At 35.7% G+C, this 22,202-nt stretch overlaps 2 protein-coding genes across 2 annotated transcripts; both read left to right on the top strand.

The window, feature by feature from the left end:
- Positions 1-25: 25 nt before the first annotated feature.
- On the top strand, positions 26-2,489 carry LOC120777482 (probable cytochrome P450 12e1, mitochondrial). The gene is made up of 6 exons (XM_040108820.1): positions 26-254; positions 423-528; positions 720-966; positions 1,028-1,144; positions 1,210-1,660; positions 1,729-2,489. The coding sequence occupies exons 1-6, from the start codon at positions 156-158 to the stop codon at positions 2,308-2,310; spliced, it is 1,602 nt and encodes a 533-aa protein (XP_039964754.1). The 5' UTR covers positions 26-155; the 3' UTR covers positions 2,311-2,489.
- A 2,658-nt stretch (positions 2,490-5,147) lies between these two features.
- LOC120777533 (probable cytochrome P450 12e1, mitochondrial) lies at positions 5,148-12,068 on the top strand. Its single transcript, XM_040108920.1, has 3 exons — positions 5,148-5,477; positions 5,563-5,662; positions 11,788-12,068. Exons 1-3 carry the CDS (start codon positions 5,382-5,384, stop codon positions 12,036-12,038), a joined length of 447 nt encoding a protein of 148 aa, XP_039964854.1. The 5' UTR covers positions 5,148-5,381; the 3' UTR covers positions 12,039-12,068.
- Positions 12,069-22,202: the final 10,134 nt, after the last annotated feature.

Here is a 22,202-nt window from a genome sequence, read left to right on the forward strand (position 1 = left end):
ATGCTAACTGCTAAATAGTGAATCGCCGCGACAGTAAGCTTGCAAGAGCGGTAGTGATCACTATATTTCTCTCTGCAAGCAAGTTTGGAAGTGTGTTTAATGCTGTTTGCGTATAAAACTATTTAAGTTTGATTAATAGCATCAAAGCACTTAAAATGCTTTCAAGATTGCTAAATAGATACAATGCACTAGTCAGGCGTTCATTAAAATTAACAGCGTTTAGGGGATTTGCAGCGTCTATAGAGCCAACGCAGGTAGATAATGATTATTATTTTATTAGTATTAAGTGTTTATAAAGAAAGTATTGTGTTATAGAACTTTTATTTCAAATAAAATTTTGAAAAAATTATAAAATCAGCAACAATTTGACTTTGTTTGCTCGCAATTTATAGATTCTTCATTCAATACATTTTAATTTATAGGAAAATCAAGGAACTTCTACTTCGAACAATTGGGAAAATGCGCGTCCATATTCAGAATTACCAGGGCCAAGCAAATATGAAATTATTCGTGGATTTTTGCCAGGAGGTAGGAAATTATATTTATATGACAACTAATGCTTAATTTTCTAATTTTGCAAATGCCTTTCTCGATAACTTAATCCACCCAAGTATTTTTTTAGTACAAAAGTTTAACGAAATTCGATATATTTTATTTGCAAACAATGTACTATATGTAAATACATATATATTAACAGCACATTTCCTCTCTATTTGCAGGAGTGTTTCATAAAAAAACATTTATTGAAGGCATTTCAAGTTTGACACAAAAATATGGCGATGTCTATCGTTTTCCCGCCATGTTTGGCAAACCAGAATCAGTTATGAATCTTAATCCAAATGATTATCCAATAATATTTCGAAATGAGGGCATTTGGCCAGAACGACGTACTTTCGAATCCTTAGTTTATCATCGTAGAGTGCACAGAGCGGATTTCTTTCAAGGCGTGGATGGACTTTTGACCACGTATATTTATTGCAAATTTAATTTCTTGATACACGTAACCAATTTTTGAAAACAATTCTAGAACTGGCGAAGAATGGGGGAAAATACGTACCGCCGTTAATCCGGTTCTAATGCAACCTAAAAATGCCAGACTCTACTTAAACACGTTACTGGAAGTCAGCGATGAATTTCTCGAAAGGTTAAACCAATATTTAATTGTTTTTTTTTTAAGAAAAGATTAATCTCAGTCTGAATTTGTTTTAGAATACGTCACATACGCGATCCTTTGACACTCGAAGTTCCCGATGACTTTCATGATGATATTAATCGCCTCACTTTAGAGAGCGTGGTGAGTATAGCGCTGAATACCCGTTTAGGAATGATACATAAAAATCGAGATAGTGCGGAAAGTAAAACACTTTTGAAAGAAATACGCAATTTTTTCGTATTATCGGAAGAGGTAGAAGTCAAACCATCTATTTGGAAGATTATCAAAACACCGAAGTTCCATCAACTGATGAAAACATTGGATACGCTTGTAGTTTTGTGCAACAAATATATCGATGAGGCACTAAAACAAATTAATTTGGATAGTGAGGGTAAATTCACCTCAGAGGTGGGTAAGGAAAAGAGTGTTTTAGAGAAACTATTGAAAATTGATCGCAAAATTGCTGTGGTTATGGCCTTAGATATGATGATGGGCGGCGTCGACACAGTAAGTTCCCCACAATTCAATCATGTGATTAAGAAAATATTTCAAGTATTATACTCTCGTTATCACAGACAAGTTCCACCTTAACGGGCATATTATTTTGCATCGCCAAAAATCCGGACAAACAACAGAAACTATTCGAGGAACTCAAAAGCATTCTACCAAATAAGGACTCTCGCTTAACTATAGAGAATATGCAAAATCTTCCCTATCTGCGTGCATGCATTAAGGAAGGTATGCGCTATCATCCCATTATTGTTGGTACTATGCGTCGCCTGCCGAACGATGTTGTGCTGAGTGGATATCGCATACCGGCCGGTACTGATGTTTCGGTTAGCTCCAATTTGCTGTTGCGTAATGAGAAGTTTGTGGTAGAGCCAAATAAATATATTCCAGAGCGTTGGCTGCGTAACGACACAGAGGGTAACAAATATCAACTCAATAACCCTTTTCTATTCCTTCCATTCGGCTTCGGTCCACGTAGTTGCGTGGGCAAACGAATTGTGGACCTGGAATTGGAGGTGACCGTGGCACGTTTGGTGCGCAATTTCATGATAGAATTCAATTATTCTACGGATAACGCTTTCATACAGAAGCTCGTTTTCATACCTGGGATACCACTGAAGTTCAGATTCAAAGAAAGAAAGGAGTGAAGACCGGTGAATAATTTAATCCTACATTCATAAAATGATAATATTATAAATAAATGACTCTATTAGTAGAATAGTTTTGTTAGTTCTAACAAAGTGAATTAGGTGCTTAGAGTGATAAGTGTTTCCAACTTGTAGAACATATATATATTTTAATAAAATAGTAATGGGTTCCAAATATATTTTGAATTTCAACAAATATTTATAGAAAAAAAGTAACTCGTGAAATATGTTCAATAGCAAGTAATATTCTCTTGACATATATGTACATATATTTACTATAAATATACTATATATATAAGCGGCTTGAAAAATTATGGCGGTCCGGAAGGCTTCGTTGTGCCTTTTAGTACCGATTTTCATATTAAATAAATTGCTTTTGACATTTATTATTTAGTGAGTTGTCGCTCTTTTAGTAGTTCTGGCTCTCAGCAATAATATATGTATATCTCTTATTGGTTATTTATATGTATATACATATAATATGAAAATCAGCACTAAAAAGCACAACTAAGCCTTCCGAACCGCCATAACTTTTCAAGCCGCTTTTGATACCGAATGTGTGAATATCAATGCCTTTTTTATACCGAAAACATCGGTCAATCTATGGAAAATATTAATATCAATCAGAGAGCCTCTTTTCCTGCTAATAATAAATTCTATGTCAGAAATGTGTCACATCAGGTCAATATGAGACTTATACCTAGTAGTAAAGAAGTCCACTTCATTTCCACTTGACTTTTAACCGTCTATATCGCTCAAAATGTGAGTGATCTTAACAAAATTCATGGAACCTCTTCCCATGGTAACCGACTGTTTTTAATTAAAGCGCATATTATTTGGTAATAGTAACTCGAGATGCCAAAAATGGATGGGATCAATACTACTCATAACTCACCATAAAGTGATTTCATCGATTTTAAGTTAAATTCAAACAGTTTGCTTAGGTCAATATGCAATATAGTCATCTTGCTGCGGGAGCGTGATCTTTTAAAATAGAATATTTGGTTACAGCCAAACTTAGTCTTTCCTTACTTGTTAAATCCTCAAAAGGGTTCCACGAAGTTTAAACACCGACAAGGAAACGATGAAGACTCTATAATAAAAACATACATATGTAAATAAATGAGACGAGTCTATTATACATGCCCGTCTATCCATCTGTTTGTATAGACGCGACCTAGTCCCTCAGTTTTTGAGAAGTCCGTCTGAAAATTTGCACACGTCGTTTTCTTCCCAAGAAGCTGGTCATTTGTTGGCGCCAATATAGTATATTATATAACCGCCATACAAACTGAACGATCGGAATGAAGTTCTTGTATGGAAAACGTTTTAATTTGGCGAGATATATTCAAGATTCTGGCATGGGCTACTGTCTAATACATCGATGCAAAGTTGCCATTTAAACTGGCAAAATCTAGTCCTTGTAAGGAATCTTTTGTATTTTGGAAGGGTAACATAGCTTTGGTGCAACGGTAGTTAACTGGTTTTCTTTCACTCGCAGTCAAAACAGAACGACAACTCCGATTCGTTTTTAACAGTAGTCATCTAGTGTACGAGAATTCACTTTTTCTTCTCATTTGCAGACAGCGCTTACGCTGTATAACAGCGCAATTGGAAAATCCAAGATTGGAGGTCTTCCTCTTCCTATGCTTCCACCGGCGAGTACTACATCGAATACTCTCAATACAAGTATATAATACCCATAAATCGACTCATCAGCTGTTGTCATCGTCCACCCCTCTGCACCATATAGCAGGACGTGGATGGTGAGTGAATGAGAAAATGCTCTTTGTTCGTCGAGAAAATACTTTACTTCTCAATTGCCTACCCAATCGGAAGTAACATCGGTTAGCAAGAGTTATTCAGCGTTAGATTTCGAGACTGGCGTTGTTGTTGGTGTTAATGCTGGTTCCAAGATCAACGAAATGATCTACGTCTTCGAAGGTATCACTGTCAACAGTGACGTTGGAGCCAGGTCGCTTATGCGACAACTGTTTGCTTGATGTCAGGAGATACGTAATAGTAAATTTTTCTTGAGATAGTGTGGCCATCGGACGGTATGTATATTACAATAAGGGTATTATATTAAGGAAATTCTCTTAAGAAATATTTGTACCGAACACATTTTTTTCGAAACTCATGCCGCAATTTTTTTAATAATTTTAATATAAAACAAGTAAGGAAGGGCTAAGTCCGGCTGTAGCCGAACATTATATACCCTTGTAATTTACAAGGATTAAGCCCTCAGCTGCATATGGCTTGTTAGTGATATGGGGTCTAGAGCAAGTTTTTACCCGTCATCAAGATATCTAAATTTTTCTGCAAGTTACAGCTTGCACGGATGGACGGACGAACGGACAAGCAGTCAGTCAAATGTACAAACCGTTAGGTGAATAAACCAATTATACTATGTGGCTTCATGTTGCAAGAATATAAAAAATATTCATAAATTTTGACAAGATCCATTCTCTTCGAGTTTATGCGCAACCAACCAGTTTAGAGCATAAGTGTGCAGTCTGAAAGTTAAGCCAACAACAACGAGCACGTTAAGAGTAAAAAAGCACACCAGACACCCTTCTCTCTCAAAAGCTCGCTCATCACAATTTTTTTTTTTTCTCTTTTACGAAACATAAAGTGTTTTGTTTACAAACAAATGAGGAGATAAAAACAAAAACATTAACAACAAAGCTTAACAGTATCTGTATGTACATACATATGTATATGAATATGAAAAGCTTGTTTTGAAACTAAATGTTTCACTAATCTATTTCGCATATGCTGACATACTATATAGACTCGCGTAGGCTAGCAAGTGAACAAAAGCAGTGCAGACATTAGCAGACACATATTGGCAATGTTTATTAAATATTCCACACAGAATTTTATAAATGCGCAGACTGATCGCGAGCGACTACCAAGAGCTTATTCATTGTGCCAAAGTTTGTGGACCGGTGAACACATCCATATTAGTTGACGACTTCTACTTGTATTCTTCTAAATTTCGAACTTTGGCATTTTCGTTGTGCGTGGCATAATAAATTAATGAATCGAAGCAGTAATCAACGGCAAACATGTTATCGAGGCATTTAAAGCAAAGTCATCACATCGGTTGGCGTCATTTGCGCGTTTCAAGGGTACTAACTTTTGCAGCGCAAGTAGAGTCTAAGGTACATAGGTGTGATTAAATCCATAATGTTTTCACTTTAATTTTTATTTTCAAAGATTATTTATTGTTCTATATTTTAATTTTAGCAAAACAATGCAAGTGATGTGGACTTGGAGAACGCACGGCCGTACTCAGAAGTGCCTGGGCCAAGCAAATTCGAGTTGATACGTTTATTTATGCCTGGAGGTAAGTGATAACACCGGTCAACAATTTTTTAATTTAAATTTTAGTTTCTCCTATGACAAAAATAAGGAAAAAAAATTTTTCCCGTTAAAGTTTGCTTTCGTAGAAATTAGAGTAATTTTTCGATTTTTAAGCAGAAATTACTGATTTTTATATTTTTTCTACAATTTCACTATAGATTATAATTAGAAAACTTTTTTTAGATACAAGAGTCGTTTTTATTCAAGATGTGTGATAAACAATAATATATAAATGTAAAATAACAAGAAATTACTGTCTAAAAGTGAATATTTTTATACTCTCGCAACAAAGTTGCTAAGGAGAGTATTATAGTTTTGTTCACATAACGGTTGTTTGTAAGTCCTAAAACTAAAAGAGTCAGATATAGGGTTATATATACCAAAGTGATCAGGGTGACGAGTAGAGTTCGAAATCGGATGTCTGTCTGTCCGTCCGTCTGTCCGTCCGTCCGTGCAAGCTGTAACTTGAGTAAAAATTGAGATATCTTGATGAAACTTGGTACACGTATTCCTTGGCTCCATAAGAAGGTTAAGTTCGAAGATGGGCAAAATCGGCCCACTGCCACGCCCACAAAATGGCGGAAACCGAAAACCTATAAAGTGTCATAACTAAGCCATAAATAAATATATTAAAGTAAAATTTGGCACAAAGGATCGCATTAGGGAGGGGTATATTTGGACGTAATTTTTTTGGAAAAGTGGGCGTGGCCCCGCCCCCTACTAAGTTTTTTGTACATATCTCGGAAACTACTATAGCTATGTCAAAAGAAAGAAAGAAATCGGATAATAACCACGCCCACCTCCCATACAAAGGTTATGTTGAAAATCACTAAAAGTGCGTTAACGGACTAACAAAAAACGTCAGAAACACAAAATTTTACGGAAGAAATTGCAGAAGGAAGCTGCACCCAGGCGTTTTTAAAATTGAAAATGGGCGTGGCCTCGCCCACTTATGGACCAAAACCATATCTCAGGAACTACTAGACCGATTTCAATGAAATTCGGTATATAATATTTCTTAACACCCTGATGACATGTACAAAATATAGGTGAAATCGGTTCACAACCACGCCTTCTTCCAATATAACAATATTTTGAATTCCATCTGGTGCCTTTTCTGTATAATACGAGTACATACATTAGGAACCAATGATGATAGCGGAATAAAACTTTACAAAAATACGGTATTTGAAAAATATGTAAATGACGTATAATGAAATCTCGATTATCACTTTATCATGCGAGAGTATAAAATGTTCGGTGACACCCGAACTTAGCCCTTCCTTACTTGTTTGTATTTCTTTTATGCTCATATGAGCTCTCTCGTATTAAACCCCAATATCATTTTGATTACTGACTTTTAGGTTAAAATAGGTTTCGCAAAGTTTCAAATGTGTTGATAAAGCAAATTTTTTACTTCTAACTTTAATAAATTCACCGCAACTAAAACAGAATGAATCAACATCATTTTACACTGACTTGATGCCATTTTACATCTGCAATACCGCTGTAACTAAACTAGTATGATCAAAAAACATTTTTATTATTTTTATTAAGTTTTACTATTAAAATAACTTACAAAAAAGTAAAAAAAAAATTAAAAGTGCACACTTTTACTTTTTCTTTTATGTTCATACGTACTATCTCTTAATAAACCCCGAATAAAGTATTATTACTATAATTTTTACAAAAACAAACTTTATACGAAAGAAAGGTATTTTCTTATCGTTTTTGTTCATAATTAATCAGAAAATCATAAAATAAACTTTAGGACAAAGAACGAACATTTTTTTGTAGAGTGTATGCCTACAGGCATACTGGTTTTAGGTGTATTTGCGTGATATCACTTGGCACTCCAGACTGTTAATTTCATTCAATCAACTTAAATGCCAAAGGTTAATTGATATTTATTAGTATTAATTTCGGACAGAGGCTTATTTACGCCTGTGATTAAGGGGTTACATGAGTTTCCTAGGGTAAAAAACAGCCTTTTTCAACAATTTTTTCTCATATAAAAAATTAAATATTTCACCAAGATTTTTTGAAGTTATGCTTCTTATGCGAGTTCGGAAAAGGTTGCGTTTAATGTTTAACGCTTACATATTTACGCTAGCTTGTCGGCGAAGATGTTCGAGCAGGAAGGGAAGCGGTGACAATCGGCGATCGTTTGTTAATTTCTTTCGGCACAGCTCGGATTTTCTACCAGCAACACAATGTTGTGACGCTTTGTCGTCGTGTCAGTGCTTCGACACATTGACTCTTTGACAAAGCGAGAGTTTCGGCCATGCGAAAGATGCGTGTGGCACTTGTTATTATGAATGTACATACATATATATGTACATACAATATGTATCTATGTGGCACGCATTTGCTTTCGCAAACATACAGACAAATGTGCCAAAGAAATAATATCCATATGTACATATACATATGTCATACAAATTCTATTGGTATACATATGTACATATATGGAAATGAAAACGAATACGCATATTTCATGAAGGTCATCAATTTTCTTTGAAGAAATGAAGCTCATTTGGCACATCTTCACTTTGTAATATAGTCGAAATAAATATAAATAATATATGAAATATTAATCTATTTAAAAATTAAAAAATAAAATTAAAGAGAAATAAAATTTAAATTATTGAAGTGAAACTTCTTAGGCGACTTCGGAAAAGGTTGCGTTAAACGTTTAACGCTTCAGTGGAGAGGGAATAGCGTTGGACCAGAGAACATAAAGCATAGAGAAGGTGCAGGTTCGACAGCGAACATTTGTTAGATTTGTAGTAAGGAATTCACCTCACTACCACAGAATTCGCGCTGTGAAGAGAAATAAATATACATATGTATTTTCGGCATATGATGACGTGGCATGTATGCCCAAGCAGAGAATATGAAGAGACATAAATATATCGGGTGATTTTTTAAGAGCTTGATAACTTTTTTTAAAAAAAAAACGCATAAAATTTGCAAAATCTCATCGGTTCTTTATTTGAAACGTTAGATTGGTTCATGACATTTACTTTTTGAAGATAATTTCATTTAAATGTTGACCGCGGCTGCGTCTTAGGTGGTCCATTCGGAAAGTCCAATTTTGGGCAACTTTTTCGAGCATTTCGGCCGGAATAGCCCGAATTTCTTCGGAAATGTTGTCTTCCAAAGCTGGAAGGTCTAAAGGCGTTAAATCGCATGATCTTGGTGGCCAACTGCCCATGAATCCCGAAAAATGCACTGTTTGGTGTGGTTTGTACGCTGGTGGAATCATTGGACCGTATTTTTTCAAAGATGCTGTTGGACGCAACGTTACGGTGAATGGCGATCGCTATCGTTCGATGCTAACAAACTTTTTGTTGCCAAAAATGGAAGAACTGAACTTGGTTGACATGTGGTTTCAACAAGATGGCGCTACATGCCACACAGCTCGCGATTCTATGGCCATTTTGAGGAAAACTTCGGAGAACAATTCATCTCAAGAAATGGACCCGTAAGTTGGCCACCAAGATCATGCGATTTAACGCCTTTAGACTATTTTTGTGGGGCTACGTCAAGTCTAAAGTCTACAGAAATAAGCCAGCAACTATTCCAGCTTTGGAAGACAACATTTCCGAAGAAATTCGGGCTATTCCGGCCGAAATGCTCGAAAAAAGTTGCCCGGACTTTCCGAATGGACCACCTAAGACGCAGCCGCGGTCAACATTTAAATGAAATTATCTTCAAAAAGTAAATGTCATGAACCAATCTAACGTTTCAAATAAAGAACCGATGAGATTTTGCAAATTTTATGCGTTTTTTTTTAAAAAAAAGTTATCAAGCTCTTAAAAAATCACCCGATACATATGTATGCATACCCATGATTACACTCCCAACGAATGTAAAGAATTTCGTTTTGCTTGTTTAAATTTTCGCTTTCAACCAGGGAATCGCTTGTAAATTTTACAACAAAAACGATTTCATTCATAAACGCAGGCGCAAATTCCACAAGCGATCTCGCTTCATACATAAAAACAGACGCCGTATCAGCTCCCCGAGCATGCCTTTGCCAACAAGCGTCTTTTCGCGACGACGGCAAAAGCTAAAAATCATAAATTGAACAACTTCTAAAATATTATTTTCAGTTCTCTGCTTAAAGCATAGAGAAGGTGCAAATTGAATTCTGTATGATGTTGTATGTGAATTTAAGAAAGTGTTGGTCACTCCACCATATTTTTATCCTTTCCCTCTCGCTGGTTTTCTTTCATACAACATGATATGCATTTCTTGGAATATCACTAAGAAGTTTAACTTCTTCCGCGCGTAGGGACTCCACGTACCAGTTTTTTATTGTTATAAGCATACATATGTACATAAGCATACAAATTCTGAAATCTTTGGAAAATAAAAATATTTTAAACTTGGCCATTATGACGCCATTTCCGGTGACCCCTCGGAAAATAGATGCACCCGCGTTGGCAGGATAACTCCTTACAGTATCATCTAAAGTGAAAAAATAGCTAGTTAAAACCTTAAACCTTAAAACTTAGACGAAGGAAAATAAACTGATAATTGGATTTTTGGCTGACATTTTTACAAGACAATTTAAATTTCAGCTAAAATTTCGCGACAGTTTTTCTCTCAAATAGTTGTAATCGAAAAAATACATTCTTGCTCGAAGTCTTTAAGAATTGTAACTCAAAGATCTGTGTAAAATGTCACGAAGATCGGTTGAGCAGTTCTCGAAGAATCTTGTTAACCGACTTCAAAAACACAGTTTCGAGAAAAACACTTTTAAAGACGGCGCACTTAGCTTTGCTGATCTTAAGCTATGAAAAAGAATCTATTTTTTCAAACCCGCAAACCTACGTGGGTAGGTGAGAAAGGTTTTTCGATTTGAATTTTTAATATTTTTAATTTTCAATTAATGATTGTTGATAACAGAAAAGTAGATAGAAAGTTATACTGGATGATTTTTAAGACGTGTGGTGTTCGGTAAATGTGTCAATACTTTTTTGGTTGCTTAGTTGGTTTCTGGAGTTGGTCTTCTTACCAGCTATTATTTGATTTGAACTCAGTTTGGATTGCATTTTCATAATTTATTTCCAAAATTATGGTTCGGTTCGCGCAACGCATTGCGTACTGTGTTCAATAGTCGACATAAACGTCCAGTAGAGTAGGTTAATCGAGCGACTTAGATATGCCTTATAACACCGAAGACGCTATTGCTTTTGTAGAGCAGAGTATCAAAGAAGACCGAAATGACTTCATCCGCCATTACTCGCAACTACTGGATCTAAGCTGATCCATTTTTTTGGATGATTTTACAGAAAAATCTTGGTTGGGGACTTACGAAATCCAACTCATGAAAGAATTGAAGGTGGATTGAGGTGGGCACCGACCCCGATTTTCGTTAGAAAATTTTGTTCAGCGATCAAACACAATTTTATTTGAATGGGTACGTTGATATTCCAAATTTTCGTTTTCGGAATGATGATAAGCCACAAACAATTGGTAAGACGCCGTTATGTCCTCAAAAAGTCTGTATATGTAGTACTCTATTGGCAGAGGGAATCATTTGGTTCATAATTCTTCAAAAAGGAAGGCGGTCGTAATGTTGCAGTCAATGGCGAACGCAATAAAACCACGATTATTGACTTTTTTTGTACCTGAAATTGAGAATATTGATGTGGACCACTTTTAGTGAGCGCGCTTTATCATGCGTGGTGGATCTGTGGCGTGGTCTCCAAGAACATACGATTTAATACCGCTACAAAATTTATTGGTGCGGTTATGTGAAGTCTTTTATTTACACAGATAATCCCTAGACGATTGATACCTTGGAAGAGAATATTGGGCGCGTTATTGCTGACATACGGCCTCAATTTTTGTCATGGTGGTGCAAAGTTATATACCGATTTATTCGTTGAAGCTAAATTTATATACTTTAAATTGAAAGAATCATATGGAATTAAAAATTGTGACGACGAAGTTACCCGCTTTCACCAATTTTTACACTGTTATGTTCGTTAGTTTGACATTTGACATATTAATGATTGACTCAAGCATTAATTTTCAAAAATATCGAAACGACATATAGTACTTCTTATATGATTCTTAATCACTTCGTTTCAGGTTTATTTTCCAAAAAACCATTTTTTACTGCCATTCGGGAAATGGAAAAGACATATGGACAGATTTTTCGGTTTCCCGGCATATTTGACAAACCTGAAGTTGTAATTAATTTAAACCCCTCGGATTATTCGAATATTTTTCGTAATGAAGGATTATGGCCCGATCGCCGCATTTTCGAAACTAACCTTTATCATCGTGAAAAACATCGGCCCGAATTGTTTAAGGGAGTCGAGGGTATTGTATCCACGTGAGTATCCTAACCCGTACACATATAGATATCGTATTATGATATATTCTTCTTCTTCTTAATTGGCGTAGACACCGATTACGCGATTATAGCAGCGTTAACACCAGCGCGCCAGTCGTTTCTTCTTTTCGCTACGTGGCGCCAATTGGCTATTCCAAGCGAAGCCAGGTCCTTCTCCACTTGGGCCTTCCTACGGATTGGAGGTCTTCCTCTTCCTCTGCTTCCCCCGGCGGGTATTGCGTCGAATACTGGAAGCTGGAGTGTTTTCATCCATCCGGACAACATGACCTAGCCAGCGTAGCCGCTGTCTTTTAATTCGCTGAACTATGTCAATGTCGTCGTATATCTCGTACAGCTCATCGTTCCATCGAATGCGATATTCGCCATGGCCAATGCGCAAAAGACCATAAATCTTTCGCAGAATTTTTCTCTCGAAAACTCGTAACATCGACTCATCGGTTACTGTCATCGCCCAAGTCTCTGCACCAAATAGCAGGACGGGAATTATGAGCGTCTTACAGAGTTTAGCTTTTGTTCGTCGAGAGAGTACTTTACTTTTCAATTGCCTACTCAATCCGAAGTAGCACCTGTTGGCAAGAGCAATCCTGCGTTGGATTTCCAGGCTGACATTGTTGGTGGTGTTGATACTGGTTCCTAAATAGACGAAATTATCTACAACTTCAAAGTTATGACTGTCAACAGTGACGTGAGAGCCAAGTCGCGAGTGCGACGACTGTTTGTTTGATGACAGGCGATATTTCGTTTTGCCCTCGTTCACTGCCAGACCCATTTTCTGTGCTTCCTTGTCCTGTTTGGAGAAAGCAGAACTAACGGCGCGGGTGTTGAGGCCGATGATATCAATATCATCGGCATACGCCAGCAGCTGTACACTCTTGTAGAAGATGGTACCTTCTCTATTTAGTTCTGCAGCTCGAACTATTTTCTCCAGAAGCAAGTTGAAGAAGTCGCACGATAGGGAGTTGCCTTGTCTGAAACCTCGTTTGGTATCGAATGGCTCGGAGAGGTCCTTCTCGATCCTGATAGAGATTTTGATATTGCTCAAGTTCAGTTTATACAGCTAATATGGCTGTGCGGGGATACCCAATTCAGATATCGCGGCATAAAGGCAGCTCATTTTCGTGCTGTCAAAAGCAGCTTAAAAGTCGACGAAGAGGTTGTGTGTATCGATTCTCTTTTCACGGGTATTTTCCTAGATTTAACGCATGGTGAATATCTGGTCAGTTCTTGATTTTCCAGATCTGAAGCCAAACTGATAAGGTCCAATCAGTTTGTTGACGGTGGGCTTTAATCTTTCACACAATACGCTCGATAGAACCTTATATGCGATGTTGAGGAGGCTAATCCCATGGTAGTTGGCGCAGATTGTGGGGTCTCCTTTTTTATGGATTGGGCATAGCACACTTAAATTCCAATCGTTGGGCATGCTTTCGTCCGACCATATTTTACAAAGAAGCTGATGCATGCTCCTTATCAGTTCTTCGCCGCCGTGTTTGAATAGCTCGGCCGGCAATTCGTCGGCCCTTGCCGCTTTGTTGTTCTTCAGGCGGGCAATTGCTATTCGAACTTCTTCATGGTCGGGCAATGGAACGTCTGCTCCATCGTCATCGATTGGGGAATCAGGTTTGCCTTCTCCTGGTGTTGTGCGTTCACTGCCATTCAGCAGGCTGGAGTTGGTTATGTTATGGTGTTCCCTCCATAATCTAAGTATGCTCTGGGCATCAGTGACTAGATCACCTTTGGGGGTTCTACAAGAGTATGCTGCGGTCTTGAAACCTAGCTTGGAATAGGTAGGTAGGAGTGCAGCCCTATCGGGCTCAATTAGCACTTGATGTGCTTGGAATACTTCATCGAAAAAAATTCAACGGCGAAAGCAATGCGAGCGAGTTCCGGATTATCCAGATGTATTCTCAACAGATGCCATCGGTCCTATTTACACAGTGTATCCATCTAGAAATGCAGAATGTTTCTATTTGCGATTACTGTTGGTGAATGTTCGTGAACCAACTTCATTCGAGTCACAGGATTTTTTGCATCGAGTTCGTGCTGCAACCGGAGATTTCAATTTGGGAATGACTGATTCCGATTGAGGATTTACAGTGTCGGACAAAACATATTGACTGATGGCTATGAATGCAAAAAAAACATTTGGTATACTCCAAATTACAATTTTGGATATCAAAAAAGTACTTAATTATAAAGGCATATTGTTTTTCTTGATGAAACAATATAAAACTATATATTTTTTTAATAGTTTACATTTTATACGAAAGATATTACAAGTACCCAATATTCACTGCGACAAAACATATTGGACTAGTCGAGTTTTTTTGTGATAATGGTCGAAAATCCCGTTATTTTCTGACGATTTTGCATTCTCTCCGCAATTTGAACAACGACATAAAAAATCAGCATCACTTTAGTTTAACCAAGTTTCTTTATATAAAACGTTCTGACGTGATTAAAATTCTACTTATTTCGAAGAAATTAATAACAAAAAGCGACCATGGCTAGAAACAAACATTCAATTCTATTAAAAAATTTAGTAAAAACTACATGAATGAATTATACAAAAAGACATTTGTAACAAATTTTATATCAACAAATTCACGTTGACCTTTATTATGAAGATTTAGGGACAGTGGAGCTGCGAAAACTAGCCATCGTGGAAGACGGCCCAAAGCTAGAACACGACATGATGATTCAAAAAAACTTAGAGAACTACAATAGTTCTCTGATATGTCGGCAGCCAGCGGGGTTAAAGCTTTAAATTTGAAACTTCTAGCCGTACTGTACAAAGAAGAGCGTGTGCAGAATCAATTGCAATATGGATCGATTGATATACAAGGATATCCTTGAGAACGTGATGCTTCTCCATGCCGAGTGGAATATGCCACTTTCATTTTCGTTTCAACACGACATGACCTTAAGCACACGTCGAAATCAGTGGCAAATCGGATCGTAACAAGCTCAATCGCCGGATTTCAATTGTTTTGAGAAGCTCTGGTATATAAGAAATAGAAGGGTAGACAGAGAAGGAGCGAATGGAGATAAAAACAAATTAAGCATTCGACAAGTAGTTATTAAAAATATTATAGCTGCTATGCCAAATAGATGCAGTGAAGTTATAAAAAATTATCGTTATGCTACAAAATATTAAATAACAATCATTATTACAATATGTTTTATTGCACTGAATATTGAATATGTTTAATTAAGGAAAATAATAATGTTTTCATAAAATAAATAATTATTGTTCAAATTTGACTGATTTGTTTATATATAAAATGATAATTGCGAGAATAGGAGATGATAATGTAATTCGTTGATATGAGTCCAATATATTTTGTCCGAAACTGTATGTTTGCCTATTAGCGGCAATTTGTTGTGCACTTTAGGAATACCAGCGCATAGTCGTTCAATACACGATGCTTTCAATCAAGAATTAAAACGAGAACGTGAATATGACCGAGACGCATTGAGCCGAATGGTTTATGATAATGTTCCATTGTTAAATACTGAGCAGAAAATCGTGTATAAAACATTGATGAATGCGATTGAGGACGGAAATGGGGGAATATTTTTGATCGATGCTCTCGGTGGTACTGGGAAAACATTTCCCATTTCTTTGCTTTTGGCTTCTATTCGTACGAGATCTTAAATTGTTTTGGCAGTCGATTCTTCAGAAATAGCAGCTATATTGTCGGAAGCAGGCCGGACACCACATTCAACGCTGAAATTGCCGTTGAATTTCCAAGAGGTTGAAGAACCCACTTGCAACGTTAGTAGAAATTTCGCTATGGGAAAAGGATTTCATGAAGGATTTACGCTATGATTCAAGACGTTTTGGAGGTGCTATGATTCTATTGTCTGGTGATTTCCGTCAAACGTTACCTGTCATTCCAAAATCAACTGCTGGTGATGCAATTAACGCTTCCTTGAAGTCATAGTCTTTGTGGCGCTTTGTGAAGAAACTTAAATTGAGTACGAATATACGAGTTTCATTACAAAACGATCCCACAGCTGATGTGTTCTCCAAACAACTGATAGCTATCGGTAATGGTGAAGTTCCGGTCGATGTCACAACCGGTTTGATTTCATTTCCATCGAATTTGTGTAATTGCGTTACATTGAAAGATGAACTAATTCGTAAAGTGTTTCCGAAAATTTTTGTTAATTATTTTAATTACGATTGGTTAAGTGAAGGCGCAATTTTGGAACTGAAGAACAAGGATGTGAATGAGATTAATTTTAAAATTAGAAATAAAATTGGTGGTCAAATACGTTAAATCAAATATGTTGATTGTGTGGTAAATGAAGATGGAGCTACGAATTACCCCACTGAACTTTTGAATTCTTTGGATTCGCCTTGTGTTCCGCAACACATTTCACACCTAAAATTTGGTTCAGTAGTGATTATGCTTCGAAATTTGCAATCTCAGAAATTGTGTTATGGAACGCTTTTGATTATAAACCAAATCATGAAAAATATCATTTAGGAAAGAGTTCTCAAAGGTAAGTGTAAAGGAGAACAAGTCCTCATTCCGCCCATTTCTTCATACCGACAGACATGACTTTCGAATTCAAACGCATTCAATTCCCGGTTCATCTTGCGTTTGCCATGACAATTAAGAAGGCTCAAGGCCAATCATTGGATGTTTGTGTTTGGATGAATGTTTTTCACATGGCAATTGTATGTAGCCTGTTCACGTATTGGTAAGCCATCTGATTTGTTTATGTTGGCACCGGAACAAAAAATATTGTGTATCACAAAGTACACGAATAAAGATGATTTTGAGCTAAGAAAATTTTTTATTAAAAAAAATGTATTTAGTGTTGAGTTTAAGTAATGTAAATTATTTTTGGTTTAGTTTAACAATGACGCCATATCTAATTCGAAACGTCATCTGCTGGATTATGAAAGCTGAAGTGGCATTGTTAGAATTGCATTGTCTTGCAATGGCTTCGTTGTATTTTTGGGTGGGACGAAGTCCGCCGGGGTTGCTAGTAATAGATATTGCCATGTCTGGTTTTTTGTCAACGAAAGAAAGGCGCCAATGGCAGCCAAAAATTTATATGTTTGCACTGCAAAGCGGTTTTCTAGTGATTGCTACGCCCCGAGTAGGAGCATCTCATTTATGTATCTAATAATCCTGCATAATTTGAGATAGATAAGCTTAAAATAATTAGTTTTTACAAAAAAATGACTTTTAAATTGTCAAATTTTTAATTAAGTATTATGTCTACATTTCGATGAACCTTCCACCACATTGTATTACCGGCGGTGACGACAATATCCAATTCAATGTCGCTACTATTAAAATTTGTGAGATAATCAGTAATTTTTGTGGTTAGCTGTCACTTTATTATTTTAGATCTTACTCGCTCATGTTAATTCTTACTCTGCTTTTCTTAGAAAATGCCTCGGAAGCGGAAATCTGGTATATCCAAATCATACTCATACTAATACAAAGAAAAATGTATTATTATTATAGTAATTTTAAAAAATTGTTGATCTCAGCAAAGCAATAAAATTTAGTTATCATTTTGACTGATTTCTGTTGTTATACCCTTACCCTTTATCTCTCATACTTATTTAATGGCTCCATTGCGGGCGAAGCCGTCGGTAAAAAGCTAGTATAATTTATACGGTTAAATAACTGTTATAGTGCTAAAATGGGTATGTACCAGTGATCTGCAGTGAATACTTGGCTTATGAATACACTCTCATATTCATGAATCACCCCCAATATTCACTCACACTTGCTCTCACTAAAAATATTATCTTCTCACAATCACATGGCTTGCTTCTGTAATAATGAGTGTGAATATGTCTCACAATCACTTAGCGCTCACACTTGGCTTGGCTTGCTTCTCTGTATACAATTGTCTGAGCTATTCGTTGCATACTATTAGATGAGTTGAAAGGCTCATAAATACATTCACTAATAAGTGAATCATTGTTTATTCATGAATATATTCACGAATTCCGTGCCTATTCAAAATATATTTTATACCTACGCGGGTGGGTTTTAAAAGGAACAAAAACGCGTGATTGTATGACTATAAAAAACTGAAACTTCTTTATTTCTTATCCTTTTATTCAATTATTTTCTTAAGCTTTATCTTACATTCTAGAAATTGGAGAGCTTAGGTAGATGAGTCCCTGAAGTTTATACCTACGCGGAGGGTTTTAAAAGAAACGAAACCCGTGATTCTAGTGACTTCGTAAAAACTACAAAACTGAAACTTCTTTGTTTCTTATCCTTTTTCAATTATTTCTTAAGCCTAAATGAAAAGCTTTATCTTACATTTTAGAAAGTGAGAGCTTAGGTAGATGAGTCCCTGAAGTTTATACCTACGCGGAGGGGTTTTAAAAGAAACGAAACCCGTGATTCTAGTGACTTCGTAAAAACTACAAAACTGAAACTTCTTTGTTTCTTATCCTTTTATTTAGTTTTCTTTTAAAATAGCACAATAAATCACATTAAAACATAGTAAAATACATATATTCAAGAAATGTCGGCGGGTTATGTGTCAGGCAAGATGTGTGCTTACGACGGTCCGAGTACTCTCCTACCTATTTGAAAAGCGATAAAGAGGAAAAGATTTTCAAATATTAACTATACCTGCAAGTAGTGCGGCGTCTGAACGTGTATTTTCCGTGGCAGGCAATTTAATAACTGATAAAAGAAATCGACTTGCACCCAAAACCGTAGATAATATAATATTCCTGAATTCAATATTTAAGACTAACTAATATGGCAATAAGACCTTAGAAACTTAAAAAACAAAAATATACAATGATATTGAGAAGTAATTTTGTGCAATACCTCAATCTTAATATATATTTAGAAGCTATACTTATAATATATACTTGTATCTTTGGAGTTGAATCTTATGTATGTACATAAATCTTGAAGTAAATTTTATGTTTAGTATTTATATTTTTTTACCGAAATGAACTGAATTGTGTTATTTTGTTTTTTGTTAATAATTCACGTAATTTTTATACCATTAAACTGACTTAATTTTTATTTTTAATTTTAATTCCATTGAAAGGAACTGAATTATCATTTTATAAAATAAAATGTAATATTATAAGTGATAACATGAATGTAAGTATGTACATATATGTAATTTTTTTAATAATAGAGAAAATTAATACAAAATATGAAAACCCCTTTTTTATTTCATTAGATCTAGTCATTATTAGTTAGAACCAATTACAAAATCCTTTTTGTTATACAATAATATAATAGTAACTCTTAGTGCTTTCGTAATGGATTTTCTAGCCTTTGGTTCATAGCGTTACAGCTCAAAAGGCTTGCAAGTGGCTTGCAAGCTTAACTAAGGCTTCTTCGTATATTCACAAGTGTTTTGTATTCATGAATGTCAGAGAATCCTAAGCAAAGATTCATAAGTATTGTGAGCTCATAAGCAAACACTTGTGAATATATGCTTCATACAAGCTAATCAGCTCACAAGCCAAAACTCTCTCTCATAATTGTAAGTGAGCAGTATTCACACTTATACTCATTCCGTGAATAATTTGCTTGCTTCATACTCAATTTTTCGCAAGTGGCTCAAAGTTGTGTTTAACTCATTCACTGCAGATCACTGGTATGTACGGATCAAATCAAGAAAAAGTATATATATGTACATTAGGCCGGGTCGATTTGTGGGGAGGCAAAAAATCGCCCATTGCTCTATGAAAATCATATTCTAGGGATCAAAATAAGATACTTTGCCGAAGGAACCATACCTCTGAAACGAATTTTGATGTCCCCCAATTTGGGTCGAACTTTTGGGTAGGGGCCTATGTCCCTTATGCTTAAATCTTTAAAACTGCTAATGCAGTTGTTTTAATAGATAGAGTGATTGAAGAGGAAGGTGTATATGTATAATAGCATCCATTAAATAGTGGAGAGATACTGTTATTTTTGAGGTTTCGAATGTGATGTATAATATTACATTAATCAGGGGTTTTGTGGAATGTGATAGCTGTCGGAATCAGAATTGAAACCGATAAAAAAGTAGTAAGTGTCATGAAATCAGATTGGTTGGATGTTAGATACAGAATATGTATCGGTTTTGGGTGTCACGAAAACCTATTTTATCTATCAGAAGCAAAGCAAGAAGATAATTTATGTTCTAGTTAAACTAAAAAAAATTAAGAAAAAAGTGTAAAAGTATCAAATAGTTTTTAAAATATGAAAAAAAGTGTTTTTTCAAACAAAATTTACTTTATGTTGTTTAAACATATGTATGTTCAAACTTAACTTTTCTTAGTTTTTTTTTAGTCTAAATAGAAGACAATGTAATGCCAAAGATAATAAACTCCATACGTCGTTTAGTTTTTTTCTATCCTGCCCGCCCATTAAAAAAAATCGTAAAATTTAAAACCTGAGAAATCGCGCGTCAAAGTTTTCGCTTTTTGTCCAAGCGCTCATACTTGTATATGTATCTGCTAGACGCTCGGCCACTATTTCCCTTCTAGCTCCGACAATATTTCGAATTTCCATCTATTATCTTTGGGGGCATATTCTTAGATAATTTTTAAAGTGATTTAAGCAAAAAAAAATCGATTTTTTGAAGCTTCTAAAGTAAAAAAAACGTAATTTAACACCTAAATGCGTCTTTATTCATTCAATAAATGTTATCTCTTAAAATCTTCCATTAAATCGGAACTCATTAAAAGCTTTAATAAGATTGCTCCCAAATGTATTAATTTGCAAGTTTTGTCCCATTAGTAAACAGTTGATTCGAATATTGGTTTTGCGTACCTATGTTCGAAAAGACGAAAATGCAAACAGATTCCGTGGCACCAATGAAAATCAGAATTGCTTTGCGAGTGTCTGCACCAAGAGGATAATTCTGCAATTCGTGCACCGTGCAAGGGTTTTGCAAGAGCAAGAGAATCCCCCAAATATAACAATATCAAATGACAGCTGTATTTGTATATGGAATGTAAACAAATATCAAGTGACCATTTAGGGCCGGCAAAATATGTCTTCCAATAAAATCGATTAAACTAGAGCAGGTACCGATTACATGGACGAAAACACAAGTTTTAGAGCGAAACCAGTTTTTCCCACGAAAACATGTTTTCATTGTCGGTCCGAAAATAGTATAAGCAATTTTTTCTTGGATTCCTAAACACCCCTGAATAATTAAAATTATAAATTTAAAAACTGTGGGTCGTTGCGGTTCCTGCGGTACCGACCAGCAACCAAATATACAGTGCAGTGGATTATAACTGGCTCAGTAATCAATCGATGTATGCCAACCGACTTTTTCGGCTTTGCACGCTTGAGAACTGGTTCATTATGTGCAGTCCATTAGAATAACTGTCGATTGGACTGCAGTGTGAAATGATGGAGCCATGTTTCCACTTTCATTGTCCTCGGTTCTCATTTCGCTTCTTACCAACTTAAGCAACCTCTTTTCAACGGTTGATTTCCCTGGTGTAGAGCCCAAATTCAACAGAATTTTTTCCGCAAAAAGCGATGCTTCATTAAAAATTGCGTTATGATCCATTTTTTTGTAAACTAACACAAGTTCCTTTTCAGAAATGCTATATCTCATTAACTAATACTTATAATCTAACTAATAGAAATCATAAAGATGTTAGTAATAGTGCTATCTATACCGTAATAAAATTGAAAGGTTAATCTTTAATTTAATTTAATCTTTAATTTAATCGGTAAATTTTTTTTTTCGTATGTTGGTAGTACTGTTAGCGACATCTATGCTAAATTTCATGTTAAAATATTCATTAGTATTTGAGATACACATCGTTTTGTGAGGCTCTAAAAGTGAAGGACGACGGAGGATTTTTCCCAGTGCTATGATGACTGGAAAATTCGTTGGCATAAGTGTATTGCAGCATGAGTGAATTACTCTAATGGAGATGAAATAAACAATATTGAATGTGATCACAGTAGTATGTGTCAGCCACAGTAAAGCGGGGTCGGGTCCTCTAGTTTATATTATTACAAGATAGTCGTGTTATTTACACTGATTACACTGTGGAACATTTTTGAGATTATTGTCTGGGGGGTGAGAAACTCCAAGTCAGGGTGATGGTACTAGGTCAGTATAGTAAAACCCTTAAAGGGTTTGGCGTTCGTATGTGTGAGTTTTTTTT

Source organism: Bactrocera tryoni, chromosome 1, assembly GCF_016617805.1.
Source record: "Bactrocera tryoni isolate S06 chromosome 1, CSIRO_BtryS06_freeze2, whole genome shotgun sequence".
NCBI classification, from domain to species: domain Eukaryota; kingdom Metazoa; phylum Arthropoda; class Insecta; order Diptera; family Tephritidae; genus Bactrocera; species Bactrocera tryoni.

What these genes read in the sequence shown, in the direction of transcription:
- LOC120777482 (XM_040108820.1), top strand. Translation starts at nt 156, where the DNA reads ATGCTTTCAAGATTGCTAAATAGATACAATGCACTAGTCAGGCGTTCA. An exon ending in CGTCTATAGAGCCAACGCAG is followed by an intron (nt 255 to 422) that starts GTAGATAATGAT and finishes TTTAATTTATAG; the next exon opens with GAAAATCAAGGAACTTCTAC. An exon ending in TCGTGGATTTTTGCCAGGAG is followed by an intron (nt 529 to 719) that starts GTAGGAAATTAT and finishes CTCTATTTGCAG; the next exon opens with GAGTGTTTCATAAAAAAACA.
- LOC120777533 (XM_040108920.1), top strand. Translation starts at nt 5,382, where the DNA reads ATGTTATCGAGGCATTTAAAGCAAAGTCATCACATCGGTTGGCGTCAT. An exon ending in CAGCGCAAGTAGAGTCTAAG is followed by an intron (nt 5,478 to 5,562) that starts GTACATAGGTGT and finishes TTTTAATTTTAG; the next exon opens with CAAAACAATGCAAGTGATGT. An exon ending in ACGTTTATTTATGCCTGGAG is followed by an intron (nt 5,663 to 11,787) that starts GTAAGTGATAAC and finishes ACTTCGTTTCAG; the next exon opens with GTTTATTTTCCAAAAAACCA.